General features: G+C 33.3%; 2 protein-coding genes across 4 annotated transcripts in view; both read left to right on the top strand.

The window, feature by feature from the left end:
* smad10a (SMAD family member 10a) overlaps nt 1-12,311 on the top strand; it is a 37,740-nt gene extending 25,429 nt beyond the window's left edge. For all 3 annotated transcript variants that reach the window (XM_051136690.1, XM_051136691.1, XM_051136688.1), the window contains exons 11-12: nt 165-303; nt 5,516-12,311. In XM_051136690.1, the coding sequence (XP_050992647.1) occupies nt 165-303; nt 5,516-5,727 (351 nt within the window). In that variant the 3' untranslated portion in view covers nt 5,728-12,311. The remainder of the gene's footprint in view (nt 1-164; nt 304-5,515) is intronic.
* Nucleotides 12,312-14,377: 2,066 nt separating this feature from the next.
* Nucleotides 14,378-18,568, top strand: part of syt11a (synaptotagmin XIa) — a 37,967-nt gene continuing 33,776 nt past the window's right edge. The window contains exon 1 of the mRNA XM_051136607.1: nt 14,378-14,607. Coding sequence (XP_050992564.1) covers nt 14,574-14,607 — 34 coding nt within the window. The 5' untranslated portion in view covers nt 14,378-14,573. The remainder of the gene's footprint in view (nt 14,608-18,568) is intronic.

The raw sequence follows: 18,568 nt of genomic DNA on the forward strand, positions 1-18,568 counted from the left end.
CTTCCTGTCACATTAGATTTGCCTGATCCAGAGCTTGACTTTTTTAAGCCTGTCCAAATGACTTCTCATCAGCCTTTGTTTGAGGACACAGCAGCGAGGTCTGTGTTTGTCATTGCCGTGCTGAATTCAGAAGAGAGAGTGAGTGTGTTGTTTGGCTTCTGCAGGTCTTTGACCTCAGGCAGTGCCACAGGCAGATGCAGCAACAGGCGGCCACGGCGCAGGCGGCAGCGGCAGCACAGGCCGCAGCGGTGGCAGGAAATATTCCAGGACCAGGAAGTGTTGGTGGAATCGCTCCTGCAGTCAGTGAGTATCTGCCTCGTTCGCCTTGACCTCATGAGGTCAAAATGAGGGTTTTGGGACTTTAGCTCTATGGCCGCATACACACTGCAGCTCGATTGTTAAAGGAGAAGTCCACTTCTTTTTTTAATGTTCTGTGAATACACAGTTTAGTAATTTAACACCCAAACTGAGTCCTAAAAAATGCAGGTAATGACAAATGCATTTACATAAATTCTAGGCAGTGTGTATAGAACTGAACTCTACAACTCGTTGCTCATGATGTATTTAAACACTTATCAGAATTGTGTCTTTCTGTTTTGACTCATTAGTGTTGCCAGATCTTCCTAGAAAAAAGAGCAAATAAGAACAAGCTCATAATAAACTCAAATCCAAATGCATTATTTTGGAATTAAGCCACATACCTAAATATCACAACCTGCTCCTTCCTACTTTATTAACACCATAAATCGGATCGCTTTATAAGACAAGCTCAAAGACACTTAAGCATCACTTATAATAAGTGGACACGGCAGCTCTTCAAAGAAGCAGCTTTCTGAACTTTAACCTCTTAACTGTCACCTCCCTTTTTGAACATAGACATGAAAATGTATCTTAAAAAAATGGTTGTCTCTTTTAAAAAGACAATCAGCAGATTATTGCTGAAGTGAAAGCATTTTAAAAAATGCATTTTAAAAAAGTCTAAAAACTAGGGGTGGGGGTTTGGCTTTAAAGTTTTAAATATGAATTGCGATTCAGTCTTTTAGCGATTCGCATCAGTTCACAAATTTGAAAAATCGATTTTCTAGTTAATATAATAATAATAATAATAGCAAGATGTTGTCGAAACAAAACAGCAACAGCAATGGAGGAGGAAAAACAAATACATCCTACCTCATTTTCAGCGAGGGCAAGTTTTTGGAAAAACATTATATTAATTATTACATTAATTATTGATCTTTTTTTATTATGGGAAGTAGGGGTGTGCCCAAATAGTAAATCCGTATTAGGAAATATATATATTTCACTTACCACATAAACAGAATAAGGAGAGATGACTGATAGGACAATGGTGAATGATTTGCAGATCCTAAGCACCTAATCTTGTGAAATATGTGGTAAGTAGGCCACTCTGTGTGATTGCGAATTTTGAAAGTAAAATGCAAGCGCACAATTTAAAAGCGGTTTTAATGCCCTGCATATTAATAACTGCTCCCTGATCCCCGCAATTTATATACAGTATAATTACCCAACTGTATCCACCTTATTTTTCCCATAAGAGTGGGTGCAGCCATTTGTAAATTTTGTGTCTGGCTTCCGGTCTCATCCACTTCCAGCTATTTTTAGCTGCACAGAAAACTTGTTTGCTGCTTGATATTGCAAACTGGTGTGTCTTACCATATTATTTTAATGTATTATCTTAATTATGAACACACTGGTTTGTAGTGCAAACTGTTTTACTGTTTACTGCGCTTAGATATTCTTCCCGTTATTTCCCTATGGCGGATTATGAACCGGATGTCTAACACATTACTAGAAAACAGCTTACTTCCGCATTGAAAAATAAGGTGGATAATTGCGAGAGAAGGCGTAGAAATATATTTTCCCTCCATCTCGTATTTAGGGGTTTCGTAGTACGTAATTTCCTTTCAGAACACTGTATTTGGATTCGGACACATCTCTAATGGGAAATGTAAAATATTTTTGATTTATTAAGAAGTTAATAGTTAATAAAAAACACTGATTTCTTGAGTCAGGACTACCCAAACTATAGACTGGTGTGATTTTGTATTAAAATACTGGTGCGTTTGATGTCCAGTGTGCGCAATAAATTTTATGAAAAATTGTGAATCATGATTAAAAATCAAAAAATTGTGATTCGATTTTTAATGGAAATTTGAATTGAATTGTGAGGATTCCCACCCCTGCTAAAAACAATTTATTTAAAATTGCTATAAAATCAAAGCCATAAGTCTAAATAAATAATGTTCCATATTTGAAGTCGATATTACAAAAATTGAGGTTTCTGTGAGATTTTGTTTGGGCACTATACCAAAAATAGTCCACCGAAACTCCATTGAATTTTTTAATCCTGTCACAAATGAGTAAAGTTTTATGTCTGTCACAAAATAACAACAAAATATGGAACCTTGAGACTCAGACCTTTCCAACCATGTGTTTTGTCAAGATTAGAAAAAGTTTGATTATATTGTAGGACATTTTGCAATGTGGCACTTGACATGCATTAAATGTATCTTACTTATTGTTTCAACAGGAAATAAGTCAACACAAGATAGAAATCTGTTTAATCTGTTAAAAGTTTAATCAGATTAACTTAATTCCAATGGTTCTCAACTCCAGTCCATGAACCAGTACTCAGTTCAGTTCATGGATCTTTCTCCTAACGAGCTGATGATCTGAATCAGGTGTGTTAAATGAGGCAGACATACAAAATGTACAGACTAGTGGGCGGTTAAGGCTAGAAGGAATACAGCTCTAGCTACTGGGTATGCGCACATCAGTCTAACGTTATTTTAGTCACAAAGTACAATAATAAAACTGTTTTTGTATTATAGTAAGGGCTAAGTTTAGGGTTAAAGTAGGTGTAGATGTTAAAAAAATACAATCCAATAGGTAGAACAATTCATTTCATTGTTAGTTTCTGGTCGGAGCTGTATCCCTTCTAGCCACAACCGCAGTGGGCCTCGAGGACTGGAGTTGAGAACCACTGCTTAAAGGAATAGTTCACCCAAAAATGAGAATTCTGTCATTAATTACTCACCTTCATGTCGTTCCAAACCCGCAAGACCTTATTTTTATCTTAAGAAGATATTTTTGATGAAATCCAGAAGATTTCTGACCCTGCATAGATGGTAGGGGTGTACATGTATTCGTACCAAACCATCACGGTACGGGCATCTTGGTTTGGTGCACGAGGCTTTACAACAAATACAGGCAATTCAGCTTCAATCCAGAAGGGGGCGCCCACAGTAATGCAACTCTGTTTGACAACCGACCACAGAAAAACAGCGAATGCTAGGAGTTGCGCACTTGAAAACAAAGCCCAGTAGACAGTGACCATGTGCTGATTCTGAACGCATCTCTCACTGACAAAGGAGTATAACGTTACTTTAAAGCCTTGCGCTCAACTGTTTGCGAAATGGATCTTTGTACTCATGCATCCTACTTCTCTCATTCGGCACAAATCGAAATATTCCATAATATTTTCATACTGACGATGTATCCAAATGCTAACACATTCCTAGGACGACACAGTGAGATGGGCGCGCTCAAGTATATGTTATGTGTTTGTGAAAAGAAGTAAATGAAAAGAAATCTAGCACAGTAGATTTAGTTTTTTCTGAAATTGTATCGAACCGTGACCCCCGAACCGAGGTACGTACCGAACCGTGACATCTGTGTACCATTACACCCGTAATAGTTGGCAACGCAACTGACACGCTCAAAGCCTACAAAGATAGAAAGGACATTGTTAAAATTGTCCATGTGACATCAGTGGTTCAATTGTAATGTTATGATCTGCAAGAAGACCTTTGTGCGCAAAGAAAACAAAAACAACGACTAAAAATAGCAAAAAATAATGCCAGCTCCTGTGTCAGTACAGCAGCACCACACACGTGTCGTGATACACTCGTGAACGCATATTTGAAGACTGACACAAAAGAGAAGAAATTGTTGAAAGAAGTCATTATTTTGTTTTCTTTGCACTTCATAACATTACAGCTGAACCACTGATGTCACATGGACTATTTTAACAATGTCCTTGCTACCTTTCTGTACCTTAAGCGTGTCTGTTGCGGTCTACGCAGGGTCAGAAAGTTCTTGGATTTCATCAAAAATATCTTAATTTGTGTTCCAAAGATGAATGAAGGTCTTGCGTGTTTGGAACAACATGAGGGTGAGCAATTAAAGGATTAGTCCACTTCCAAAACAACAATTTACAAATAATTTACTTACCCCATTGTCATCCAAGATGTTCATGTCTTTCTGTCTTCAGTCGTAAAGAAATTATGGTTTTTGAGGAAAGCATTTCAGGATTCAGGATTTTTCTCCATATAATGGACTTCAGTTGTGCCCCCAATTTTGAACTTCCGAAATGTCGTTTAAATGAAGCTTCAAAGGGCTCTAAACGATCCCAGCCCAGGAAGAAGGGTCTTATCTAGCGAAACCATCTGTCATTTTTTTCGAAGAATAAAAATGTGTATACTTTTTAAGCACAAAAGCTTGTGTAGCACAGGCTCTGAGATGCGCGTTCACGACACTACGTACTATTGAATCACGTCAAAAGGTCAAACTACAGACCCAGTGTTTACAAAGCAAATGTGCAAAGACTAAGAAAGTGCAAGTAAGTCAAACGCTGTTTACAAACAAAAAGCTACAACGATGTCGGACGATTCTGAAGTTGTAGGAGAAAATAAGATGGAGTTTTTTTTACGTACTCTACCTTTTTGAGCTGGAGTACACAGACAATGAACTTGCACGTGATTCATAGTAGTGATGGGAAGTTTGGATCATTTTACCGACTCGGACCTTTGAGTCTTGTTCAAGTAATTTTGTTCATTTTAGCAAAATGTAATTAAAATGTTACGTGTTACTTCCCTAACACATCTACTGCTTACACAACGTTGATCACACTACAAACAAGACAAAACTATAATGCTATAAGAAACAGAAAAGATTAATTCATTGTTTACCTGGGTCTTTAGTCTATGATTAGTTCACCTCACCTCTTATCTGACAAGTTTTCGGGTTTGAGTTCTTTTTACTTGTTCTTCCCGAGTCACATTAAAGATCCGTTCAAAATGAATGAATCATTCAAGGAACGCGCATGCCAGAACCTGTGCTACACGAGCTTTTGTGCTTAAAAAGTATACAAATTTTTATTTTTTGAAAAAAGTGATCCTCTGCTGGGATTGTTTAGAGCTTTTTGAAGCTGCATTTAAACTACGTTATGGAAGTTCAAAATCAGGGGCACAATTAAAGTCCATTACATGCAGAAAAATCCTGAAATGTTTTCCTCAAAAACATAATTTCTTCACGACTGAAGACAGAAAAACATGAGCATCTTGGATGACAAGAGGGTGAGTAAATTATTTGTAAATTGTTGTTTTGGAATTGGACTTCTTTTTTCATGACAGAATTTTCATTTTTGTGTGGACTATCCCTTTAATAGTTCTTTTCAGTTCTGTAGCTTGACTTTGTGAATGTTTGTTTCCAGGCCTCTCGGCAGCAGCAGGGATCGGTGTGGATGATCTCCGGAGGCTGTGCATCCTGCGCCTGAGTTTCGTGAAGGGCTGGGGTCCCGACTACCCACGGCAGAGCATTAAGCACACCCCCTGCTGGGTGGAGGTGCATTTGCACCGGGCGCTGCAGCTGCTGGACGAGGTGCTGCACACGATGCCACTGGCAGACCCTGGACCAGCTAACTGAGAGCGAACAATACACAGCAAACACTCACCACACAGATACTGGACTCACTACAGTAAGCGTGCGAAGCGCATTACGTGCTACAGTGCGCTTCGCACTTTTATCAGTCGTTAGAATCCCAGTGGAAAAAACCACAGAAATTCACTACTCTAAAATTCATGTTTTTGAAAGATATTTCAGTGCATTTTATTGTTCTGTAGTGAAATGTTGCATTTCTTTTCGGGTGAATCTCACTAAAACATGTCTAGGTTATATTTCACTCCAGTATTAAAAAGTATATTTGCTTAAAGAGAATGAAGACTTTGTTTTGCATCACGACTAGGGTTGCAAAAGGGTGGACAATTTCCAAAAACTTTCCAAAAGTCTCTAAAAGATACTGGAAATTTACCAAAAATGCTCTGCCCCATTGCAACCCCAATTGTGATGTTATTTTTAATTAATCAAGCACATTTTTCCCACCAAATTTTAAATAATTCCGAATTCCTGCCAATGAAGTTTATATTATTATATTACTGTTTATTGTATAGTATATATTGTATATTATTCTGTATACTATATAATTATTTATGCACAAATTGAAAAAAATGTTTTATTAAATTTAGTATAATTTAAGGGAGGTCAAATAAATTAAATATATATGAGATAACATTTGTACATTATTGTAGTATTTTTGAACATCATATTTAACAGAATAATGATGATATATTATATATCATGATTATTTAAAAAAAATACTTCAGTGAGAGTTGGGAAGAATATGCTTGGTTATCATGAAAATAATGCTAAAATAAGTTTTATTTTCTTTTTACGGAATATAATTTGCTATTAGTTTTTCTTGATTTTATGGTGAAATATGACCTGGATATGTTCTTGATGGGATTCGTGAGATTCATCTGTTCAAATTAGATGTATATACCTTAGCGCTACAGGTCTACTAATGAATGCAAGTTTACACAGGGTTGATTGCAGATTAAGTTCAGGGAAATAGCTTTATTGTTCATATGCCTTTCTAGCTTTGCACATCATGCAGTTATACTAAGAATATTAGAGCTTAGTTTTGCAATACTGGTAGAAAAGCTTCAAATCAGTCCTTGCGAGAATTTAATTTATGGGTCAATGTCTGAACATAAAACAAAAGGCAAGAATAACCGCCGCTTTTGCAATGGCCTTGGTTCCAGAAGTATTTTTCCCATTCATTCACTCCAAAAGAGTTGTGAGCTACAAAATGAAAATCACAAAAAATATGCAGTTGAATTTAAATGAGTTTGTATATTAAATATTTGAAGTTTATTGCAAAATATTTGTTCAAATACTGGAATCTCTGGAGAAAATGAATGTTGTTTTTACTTCTGGAGCCATGATCTGTTACTCTCTGGAATCACACAAACACACAAAGACGACACAAATGAGGAAGAGACTGTTCAACCTCCATAAACTCAGAATATCTTGAGATCCACGGGTTTGGTAGCACTAAATGCTTCAGAGCAAATGTACGTGGTTGTGTTGGCGCTGGTCACTTCAGGAAGCGTTGGAAAGGACCAGCTGATGTAGATGCAAACCTGCCTCTGAGAGACAAACTGAAGCAGACAGAAAACAGGACAAACTGTCAAAACAAAAAACGCTCATCATCTCTGTGCTCGTGCTGTGTTCCTCTACATGTGGACCTCAACTCAGCTATGACGCGGCTTACTATCCAGGCATCTTATTAGTTAGACTTGCAATAGCCTTTCAGCTCCTTTATTTTCATACCAAAAAAAAAGAAGAAAAAAAATTGTTCAGCTTTAAAATGGTGGTATATTAGTATTGTGACGCAGTTCGGTGTTTGTAACCAAATCATTTGCCATGTGGTGTAACTCACCAAAGCCAGATTACCTCATGATAATCAAGCATGAACCCAGTGGATTTTTCTTTATGCCAAAATGTGTCTGGAATCTTCTACTTTCTGGACGTCATGCTCACCTCATACTTTAACCAAAACAAAACAGGGCGTGTCTTGAACCGAATGTAGAGCCTTGATGCACCGACTGACCGATTTCAAACAACGGGTTTTTGCCAACACCAGTTACTCAGCTTTAGCATTTAATCTCAACCAGAAACTCACATCTGGATTGTGACCAAATTTCAGCCCCATACCACTACAACCTTTTGCAAACGGGTAGAACATCTAAACTTCAAACCTTAAGCAATGAACTTTATTGTTTTGCTGCCTTCTCAAATTGAAATGTCTATATTTTACTGTACACTGACAGGAAATTATGCATATATTAAAAGACCCTTCATTTTGGTTTATTTAATATGTACATCCAGTACAAATGCAACTGAAATCTAATAGTAAAAGTGCAACTTTTACTTTTCATTATAGAATGTTAAAGTCAACATGAAATCAAGATTCATCCTGGTGACTTTCTTAACACGTGTTCCTGATCTCATTGTGCATGAAGACTGAAAATTCAGCTTTGACACCACAGGAATAAATTTCACTTTCAAACATGTTTGAATAGAAAACAGTTATTCTGAATTGTAAAAATATTTCAGGGGCTCCAGGGGCTAAAATGGTAATGGAAGAAAATATGAGATGGGAGGAACAATTATATTCTTGCAAAAGTTTTGTGTTCCACCTAGAAACTCTCACAAAAGTTTTGCAATCTCATAACATATTTGCATATTTTTTGCACAACAATTTGGAAAATATTGCAATCACTCTTAAAAAAAAAAGTGACATTTGTGACGTCACAACATTTGTCGTCTCTTATAAAACATGCAGTCTCTCAAAATATTTGTGATCTCGTAAAACATTTGTGATCTCCTGTAAAAACAATTGCGTTTTCTTGCAAAAATATGTAATCTCGTAAACATTTGTTATGTTGCACAATATTTGCCGTTCTCATAAATTTTGCAGTATCTCGCAAAATATTTCTATATATCTCGTGATCTCGTAAATAATTTGCAATTTGGCACACATAATTGTGATCTCATAAAACAGTTGCGATCTGTTGCACAACATTTGTGGTGCACAACATTGGCAATCTCATAAACTATTTGCAATCTCTCATAAAACAATTGGATTTCTCACAAAAATTTGCAATCTTGTAAACATTTGCTATGTTGCACCATATCTGTCAGAACATTGCAAAATATTACGTCTTGAAAATTGTGCGATCTCTCGCAAAATATTTGCGATCTCGTAAAAACATTTGTGATCTGTTGAACATTTGGAATGTTACACAAAATTTGCATTCTCGTAAATCATTTGCGATTTGTCACACAACATTTGTGAATTCGTAAAGGATTCGCGATGTCTCATAAAATAATGCTCTGCATCATATTTGTCATATAATATTGCAAAATATTATGTCTCTCATAAATTGTGCAATCTCTCGCAAAATATAATATATAATAATATTTCGTAAGAGTGATCTTTTGTAAAACATCTGTGACCTCGTAAATTTTTGTGATATCTTGCACAACATTTGCCATCTCTTGGTAAATATTTGTGATCTCCCATAAAAAACTTGTGATCTCATAAAACATTTGTGAGATTTGTTGTCTTTCGTAAAACGAGCATAAAATATTTGCAATCTCATAAAAACAATTGCGTTTCTTGCAAAAATGTGCAATCTCATTTGCTATCTTGCACAATATTTGCTGTGCAGTGTCTCGCATAACATTTGTGATCTGTTTAACATTTGCAATGTCTTGCACAATATTTTTGATCTTGTAAATCATTTGCAATTTGTCACACAACATTTGCAAATTCGTAAAACATCTCATAAAATAATTCTGATTTCTCACAAAAATTTGCAATCTCATGCACAATATTTGCCATCTCATAAATCATGCAGTCTATTATAAAATATTTGCGATCTCATAAAGCATGAGCAATCTCTCGTAACACATTTGCGATGTCACAATTTTTGCTGTCTCTTAAAACATTTGCAGTCTCATAAATATTTGCAATCTCATAAAACATTTCTCGTAAAACATTTGCAATCTCTTGCACAACATTTGCAATCGTATAAATAATTTGTGATTTGTGACACGTTTGCGATCTCTCGCACAGCATTTGCAGTCTCGTAAAATATTAGCAATCTCTTGTAAAACATTTGCAATGTCACACAATATTTGCCATCTCTCACAAAATAATTGTGATCTCATAAAACATTTGAGATCTCTCACACAACATTGGCAATCTCATAAAATATTTCCAAACTTTTAAAATAATTGTGATTTCTTGAAAACATTTGCCATCTCTCATTAAACATTTTCGTTCTCAAAAGTAATGCGTTCCTCAGAGAAACTTTGCATTCTCTCAAAACATTTGCTTTGTCTTGCAACAGTATTGCATTCCCCAAAAATACTTTGCATTCGCTCACAAACATATGCAATGTCAAAATATTTGCCATGTCATAAAACATTTGGGATTTGTCACGCAACATTTGCAGTCTCGTAAAATATTTGCAATCTCATAAAACAAATGCAAAACTTTTGCAATGTCAAACGTAAAACGTGCAATCTCTCGCAACATAATTGTGATCTCATATAACATTTGCGATCTGTCGCACATCATTTTTTCGCAATATTTTTTTAATATTTGCAATCTCTCGTAAAACATTTGTGATGTCACACAAAATTTGCCATCTCATAAAATGTGCAATCTCTCTAAAAATATTTGCACTCTCATAAAACATTTACGATCTGTCTTGCAACATTTACAATCTTGTAAAATATTTTCAAACTCATAAAATAATTTTCTCGCAAAACATTTGCGATCTCTCGTTAAACATTGTTCCATAGTGTTCCACAGAGAAACTCCCATTCTCAAATATTTGCATTGTAGTATAGCATTACCTTAGTATTGCATTTTTCTCCCATCTCGTATTATTTCCATCACAAAACTCGTAAAAATTTAGGAGAGAATGCAAAAGCATTTCTCCCATCAGCATGTCCCTATAGGGCCTCCATAGTTTTACTGCATTTTTGATCAAATAAATGCAGACTTCTTTTAAAAACATTACCATCCCCAAACTTTTGAACAACATTGAATACGACGCCCATTCTTACTACAGAAAAATGTTGCATTACAAGAGAAAATGCTTTGCAAGTGCCATTTCATGTTGACTTTAATCACATCCTCGTTATTTTCAGTGCTTGAAGTATTATTTGTCGCAACTTAAGCAAAACTATTCAGTAGAGGATTGTATGATGTTCTGCATTCCCAGTATTTTTTCCATAGTAATAATCTTTGTGCCTTTCCTTTGTGTTCATAGACAGATTCTGCAATTACTAAAAAGCCCTTCCTAGTTGTTCTCACGTTGATTATGAACATCGCAAACCTATTGGTCTAAAATGCTCCAGTAGTTTAAAGCAATGAAGTACGTCAGGGATGTTTCAGTCGTCTTACAGTCGAGTTTTCAGGTTTCGTTTTGACCCCACATTTGTAAATTGGGCGACGCAAAAGATGCAAACTCTTCACCTGCAGGGTTGTTCACATCGGCTCAGGTCACGTTGAGAATTACGAGCCTTTCGGGAATTTATCGTAAAGCATAATGCCTTGTTTTCTTTCTTTTCCTTGACCGTCGGTTGCTATAAAACATGAAATTTAGATGTCAGGTATACTCATTGTTTGAATGAGTGCCTTTGTGCTGTACTTCATCGGATACGTGTTACATATACATACACTGCAGATTAAATGCTAATTACGGTAAAGCTGTAGTTTTAATACAGATTTCAAAGGCACTTTGCAATGTACGCAATCAGTGTTGAGTTATCTTGAAACCAGTATGCTATCTTGAGGTCATTTTGGGTGATATAGATTTAAGCTCTCGCATTACACATCAGATACACACCGCGGTGGTGTAAAAACATATTTGTTGTATTTAAAGATAGAAACCTTTATAAAATAGACATAGGCGGTCTAAATGTCATTAGCAACTTCAGTGCATAGCTTGCTTAGACTTACAGGTATGATTCCAAACATTTCATAGGTTTTTGCCAATATTACATGGTTCTCTGTCATTTTATGGTTTATTTAGCCTTAAAAAATGAAAATGTATTACAATCGAGCCCACGTGTCATCGTGACAGACGTACAGTTACTATTTCCATTGTAGGGTAACTTCACTTTACTTCTCCCTCGTTAGCTACTGTGTTCTGCACTGTAATTTAGATTTTCATTCACTGTATCAAAGGTTTAGAAATGACTTTTTGTTCAAGTCCAAAGGATGACTTTTTTTTTTTTTTTCTTGAAAATATGTGGCCTAGCCCCTTGTTACACTTTAGAACATGTGTGTTTTCACTGATGGACGCATACTGTGTTGTGTAAGGATACTACATGATGAAAACCAACATGTGTGTCAGTAACATGACAATCACCCAACTGGAAGTCAGATCAACAGCATTCCATATATGAAAACTGTTTCTTACAAGTATTTATCAGTATGTTATCCAGTGTGAATATATTTGAATTGACTATTTTATTGATATTGTCATTTCAATTCTTGTTGTTATTATAATTATTCTATTGTTAAAGGACATTCTGCTCCTGTATGTTGACTGTACACCAAAGTAAAAAAAAATCATTTTGATACAGATATGTTTTGTGATGTGTTTCTTTGTGTCAAATGATGCTCATACACAGTATATATTAATGTAAATATAGCGTTATACGCTTGTAGAAAGCCTAGAATATCATAGCGTTTAAAAGTAGAGCTTTAGACGCCTTGAATTAAGAGAACATAAGGTTAAGGATTTCTGTGCAAATCCAGTCTCTATATAATGAGTTTTAAAAATCCTTATCACAATCACAAACAGCTGGAGTAGACATGGAAATTTATTACAAGTTTATATTTATATAAATGAAACATGACATGCAAACAATTAGTATATAATTGTATTTTTTAATTTAATAAATATAATAATAATAATAATAATTCACTTATAAATAAAAGTAATCATAAACAGCTGGGGAAGACATGGAAATTCATTAATTAAAAAAGAGCTTCATAGTTATATAAACAAAATGATATGAAAAAAAATAATTAGTATATAATTTTACTTTTAAGTTTAATTATTAATAATACTTCACTTAATGAAAAATAATCAAAAAACATCTGGAAAAGACATTTAAATTAGTAATTAGTTAAAAAGCTCATATTTATATAAATAGAATGTATATAGAAACAATTTGTATGTATTTTATTTTTCAGTTTAATTAATAATAATAATTCACTTACACATAAAAGTAATCATAAACAGGTGGAAAAGACTTGGAAATTAATTAATTAGTTAATTTAAATTAGTTTTTTTAAAAAACAATATGTATATAAATAAAATATGATATAAAATATGATACATAAAAACTATATATATAAAAAACGATTTTATTATTATTACATTTTTATAATAATAATAATTCACTTAGGTAATTACAAAAGTAATCACAAACAGCTGGAAAAGATACATTATAAATAAATTAATAATAATAATAATAATAAGTCACTTATAAATAAAAGTAATCACAAACAGCTGGAGAAGACATGGAAATTCATTATATATTTATATATAAAAATTCTCTCTGTCTTTATATAATTAGTATATATTTTATTTAAAATAGAAAAATAAATACATTACTTAATTACATACTAATACTACTACTACTACTACTAATAATAATAATAATTCACTTATAAATAAAAGTAATCACAAACAGCTGGAAAATAAAATATATATAAAAATTAAAACATAATTTTATTTTAAAATGTAATTATTATTAATAATTAATGTAACGTTCATATTTATATAAAAATGTTTTATGAAAAACTAAAACAATTAACAATTTAATTTTAAATTGAATTATTATTAGTAGTGAAAAAGTTCACATTTATATAAATATGATATATAAAAAACAATGCGTATTTTATTTTTCAATTTAATAATAATAATAATAATAATAATAATAATCATAATAATTAACTTATAAATAAAAGTAATCACAAACAGCTGGAGAAGACTTTGAAATTTATTTATTAAAAATATATATCTACATTTTAATGTATAATATGTATAAAAATGTATAATGTATAAAATAATATGTGTAATTTTATTTTTAAATTGAATTATTATTAGTAGTGAAAAAGTTCATACTTGCATAAATGTGATTAGTATATTAGTATATCTTACTTTTCAATTTAATAATAATAATAATAATAATAATAATTCATCTTATAAATAACAATAATAACAGTAATCACAAAAGGAAATTGATTAATTAGTGAAAGAGTTTATATTTATATAATATTACATAAATATTTAGCTTTATACAATAAAATAATTTGTATGTTCATTTTAATTTTAAATGTCTTCTATTAAATCTAATATAAATAATTCATCTATTAACAAATAAAATATTATATGATTTATATTTAATGTAAAATGAAATATACTTCAATCACGTATATAAAAATAGACTAGAGTGTAAGAATAGCATATGTCGTGTGACACTTCAGTTTCATACAGTGCTCTCTTTATTCCCCATCATGGACTGTAGGGGGAGCTGAAGGGTTTGTATATCATTTTAGGTCGACTCGGCCCTGCATCCGCCCTGAGCATCACCACCACCATCATCACACGCGCATCTGGAGCGGAGGAGGAGGTGGAGGAGGCGGGAGCGCGGGCGCGTCACCGAGCGCATCCTTAAGGAGCGCGCAGGCACAGAAGAAAACATCCTACAGCTCGGCCACCCATTCAGCTGGAGGATCGGCCTGGAGAAATTCATGGAAATAAAATAGAAATTCATTCCCTTTGCTTTTTATTTTTTGTTTTCTGATCACAGCCAAGCAATCGGACTTCAAAATGGCTGAGATGACCAATTTAAAACCAACCTATGGTAAGACAATGTCTCTCTATATATATATATTTACGTAATGATACAGGCTTTTACTGACGGCGATTAGGCGGTATCGCCAGTTTAATCTACTCGAAGGTTTTTAATTAATCCCTGAATCATATTTTAGATCAATGGTATTATTATTATTTATTTTCTCATTAAATATTCTGAGCAATATTTTTTTTCTCGCAGTATGTTTATTATTTAGGCCATTTTATATTAGTTTATATTGTATTATATCGCGTTTTAGTAAGTTAAAACAGGAAATAATTGATTATAAAATAAATAAATAAAAAATCGTAATATTCACCAATGAAGTGTTTGCGTAAGTGTAAAGTGCAGCACCGGAAATACGCACACGAAGCCTACGATTCACCTGACAGACGCATGAAGTGTGTTTATCTGCGCATGATGATGCATGTCATTTTAAAAAGTCTCACAGTAGGAATAAATGTAATTCGTATAAAAAACATCAACTAAACTCTCGCATTGCTGTGGCACTGCGTGCATGACGTCATGTCTGTTGAGTGCTCGAGCATCAGCTGGAGCGGATCACGTCCCGCTGCTTTATTAATTACCACATAAATATAAGTATATAATGCATTATAACGATATTCATAATGCCATATAGTCTGTATAGTGATTATATAGTTATAGCCTTCATTACTAGCCTTTTCCACAGTAAACAGTATAATTTCATTTCATTTATTTATTCTCTTTTCATGGTCATACAACACAAAATACCACAACAATCCAACAACACAACCAAAAATACAATCCATGACAAAAAGAACAGGAGTAGGATGAAGAAAAAAATCTTATAAACTCCTACCCCATTCTAGTATTATAAAATTTACAAATTAAATTAGATGACCTCACAGACATGAAGAGAAAAGGAAAAATCCTTCCAATATTATTAATTAACTTACACAACGTTAAACAAACAAAAACAACAATTTTACAATAATAATAATTCTGACAACAAGAAAAAAGATAAAAAGAAAAGAAAAACAACAACAAAAACAACATTAACCCTCATCTCTATACAACTGAAATATCTTCTGTTTATACTTATATTTAAATCGAAAAATATCTGAACAACATTTTAGATCATTTTCCAATAAATTCCATCTTTTCACACCAGAAACTGAGACACACATTTGTTTGAGAGTATTTCCAGCAAAAGGTTGTTTAAAATCATTATTTCTTCTACTTGTCTCACTATTCACAGTAAAAAGGGTTTGCAATCCATCCGGTAACATACAATGTTTTGCTTTATGAACTACTAATAAAGTTTGCAAAGAGACCAAATCCCTCAATTTGAGTAGTCCTGACCTCAAAAACAATCTTGTGGTATGTTCTCTTGGAGCTACTCTATTAATTATTCTTATGGCCCTTTTTTGCAAAATAAATAAGGGCATTAAATTAGTAAAATATGAATTACCCCATACCTCCAAACAATACATCAAATATGGCAAAATAAACGAACAATATAGGATTCTCATTGCCTTATAATTTAACATAAACTTTACTTTACTCAAAACAGCAATATTTTTACAAATTTTATTTCTTACATAAGCTATGTGTGACTTCCATTTAAATTTTTCATCAATGAATACTCCTAAAAACTTAAATTCTGACACTCTCTCAATAATTATTCCATTTAAAGTCAAACAAACATTATCAGGGCATTTTTGATTTGTAAACAACATAAATTTTGTTTTACTTAAATTTAACGATAATTTATTTTTATTAAACCATTTCTGAAGTACAATCAATTCCTGTTCAATAGTTTTAAGTAATATTTTTAAGTTCTTCCCCGATACAAAAAAATTTGTATCATCCGCAAAAAGAACAAAACGTAAAATCTTCGATTCATCACAGAGATCATTGATATATAAAATAAATAACTTAGGCCCCAGCACAGAGCCTTGGGGGACTCCACACTGCATTATTTCCAACTTAGATTCATATCCCATATACTCTACATATTGTTGTCTGTTTTCTAAATAACTAGTAATCCAATTTAATACTACACCTCTAATTCCATATGTCTGTAATTTAGATATCAATATACCATGATCAAGAGTATCAAAAGCCTTTTTAAGATCAATAAAAACTCCAGCTGTATAATTTTTATGCTCCAATTCTGTAATAATGTCCTCTGTGATTTTCATCAAAGCCATAGCTGTTGAGCGGGTGCTTCTAAACCCAAATTGATTATCGTGTATCAAAGAATATTTTTCAAGAAAACAATCAAATTTTTTAACGAAAAGCTTCTCCAAAATTTTTGAAAATTGAGAAAGCAAAGATAAAGGCCTATAATTTGTGAGACTATGCCTATCGCCAGATTTAAAAAGGGGAATAATTCTGGCCACTTTCATTTTTTTCTGGAAAAGAACCTGTATTAAAAGACAAGTTAATTATATATTTTAACGGTCTAATAATACAACATATAGTTTCTTTAACAATATACATATCTAAACCATCACTATCACATGAACATTTACTTTTTAATTTAGAGACAGTAGAAATAATTTCACTCTCACTAACTTCATCCAAAAAAAAAGATTGCATAACTCTACTTTCACCTGTCCAACTTTTATTTTCATTATAAAATGGTATAGTTTTAGCAAGATTCGGACCAACATTAACAAAAAATGAATTAAATTCATCAGCCATTTTTTCACCACTTATCTCAACATTCTGTTCATTCATTAAATATAATGGCTGACTATAATTAATTTTACTGCCCATAACCTCCCTCAAAACATAATCAAAAGCATAATGAACACGTTATGATATATATATGTACTATAAGTAGCCTATTATATACTAATATATTATATTTGTGGTGATAAAGGGTGTATTATAAGATATCATAAATGAAATATCTGTATAATACACCTTTATGCAACCTCACTGTTTTGTTATTGAGAGCATAAATGATTTTAACAGGACTGCATGGGTGTGATATGATTCTTAGCTGTCAAAAACACCACTCATTTTGTTAATAAAAAAATTAATAGCAAAAATGTCAGTGTTCATTTTATTAACAATTGCTGTTGCCCTAGTAGCCTAGTCATTGTAATACAATATTAAACTATATAAAAATATACTGTAAATAATGAATCTCTTTTATTTAAAATCCAAGTTTGTTATTATAACCAGTATAAGTTGTTCAGATTGATTAGCTGTTTTGTTTTTGTCTTTATGGGGATTGTGTCATGCGCCGGGGGAGGAGGGCAGTTTTGACGCGTTTCCTGGTGGATGGGACGCGTGTGATGTAGTTTGGGTCAGGTATTTTAGGAACACGTCTGAGGCGTCTTGGATCGCAACTTGGCGCGTGGGAGTTGCCTAGAGACAGAATCAGCAGCAGGATGTGCGTTCGAGAGGAAAATAACCAGAACCGGTCCAGCCAGATAAACACAGATTTAGGATTAAGCAAGCCATGAAAGAAATAAAACCCTTTGCTCCTTCAGCATTACAAGTTTCCAGTGATTTGTCTATTTGCTCTTAAAGCGAAAATGCTGTTTGATGTGACATAACAGTAGAAAATCAGAACGTGTGGGATGTATGTGCATGTACAGTTATGTGAAATGGGATTTTGGACAATGAGATTTAACACCATAGAAATAGGTAGAAGATAGAAGCAGCTAAAAAAATTGTGTAGTGTGCTTAATTGTACTAAATGTGCACTTGTAGTGCACTTCAGATCTTGAATGTATACAGTATTTTTACAACTGTACTTGTGTTACTAATGACTGTGTTCCATCAACACACTTAAAGGGGTCATCGGATGCAAACTTCACTTTTACATGTTTTAACATTAATGTGTGTTTGCAGTGTATGTACAAATCTACCCTATAATGATAAAAATCCATGCAGTGGTAATGCCACACCGACAGAGGCCACTCCCATGATAGTTGATTGACATGAGCTCTTACCTCAGACCCGCCTT

This window comes from Labeo rohita, chromosome 19 (genome assembly GCF_022985175.1).
Source record: "Labeo rohita strain BAU-BD-2019 chromosome 19, IGBB_LRoh.1.0, whole genome shotgun sequence".
In the NCBI taxonomy this organism is placed as follows: Eukaryota; Metazoa; Chordata; class Actinopteri; order Cypriniformes; family Cyprinidae; genus Labeo; species Labeo rohita.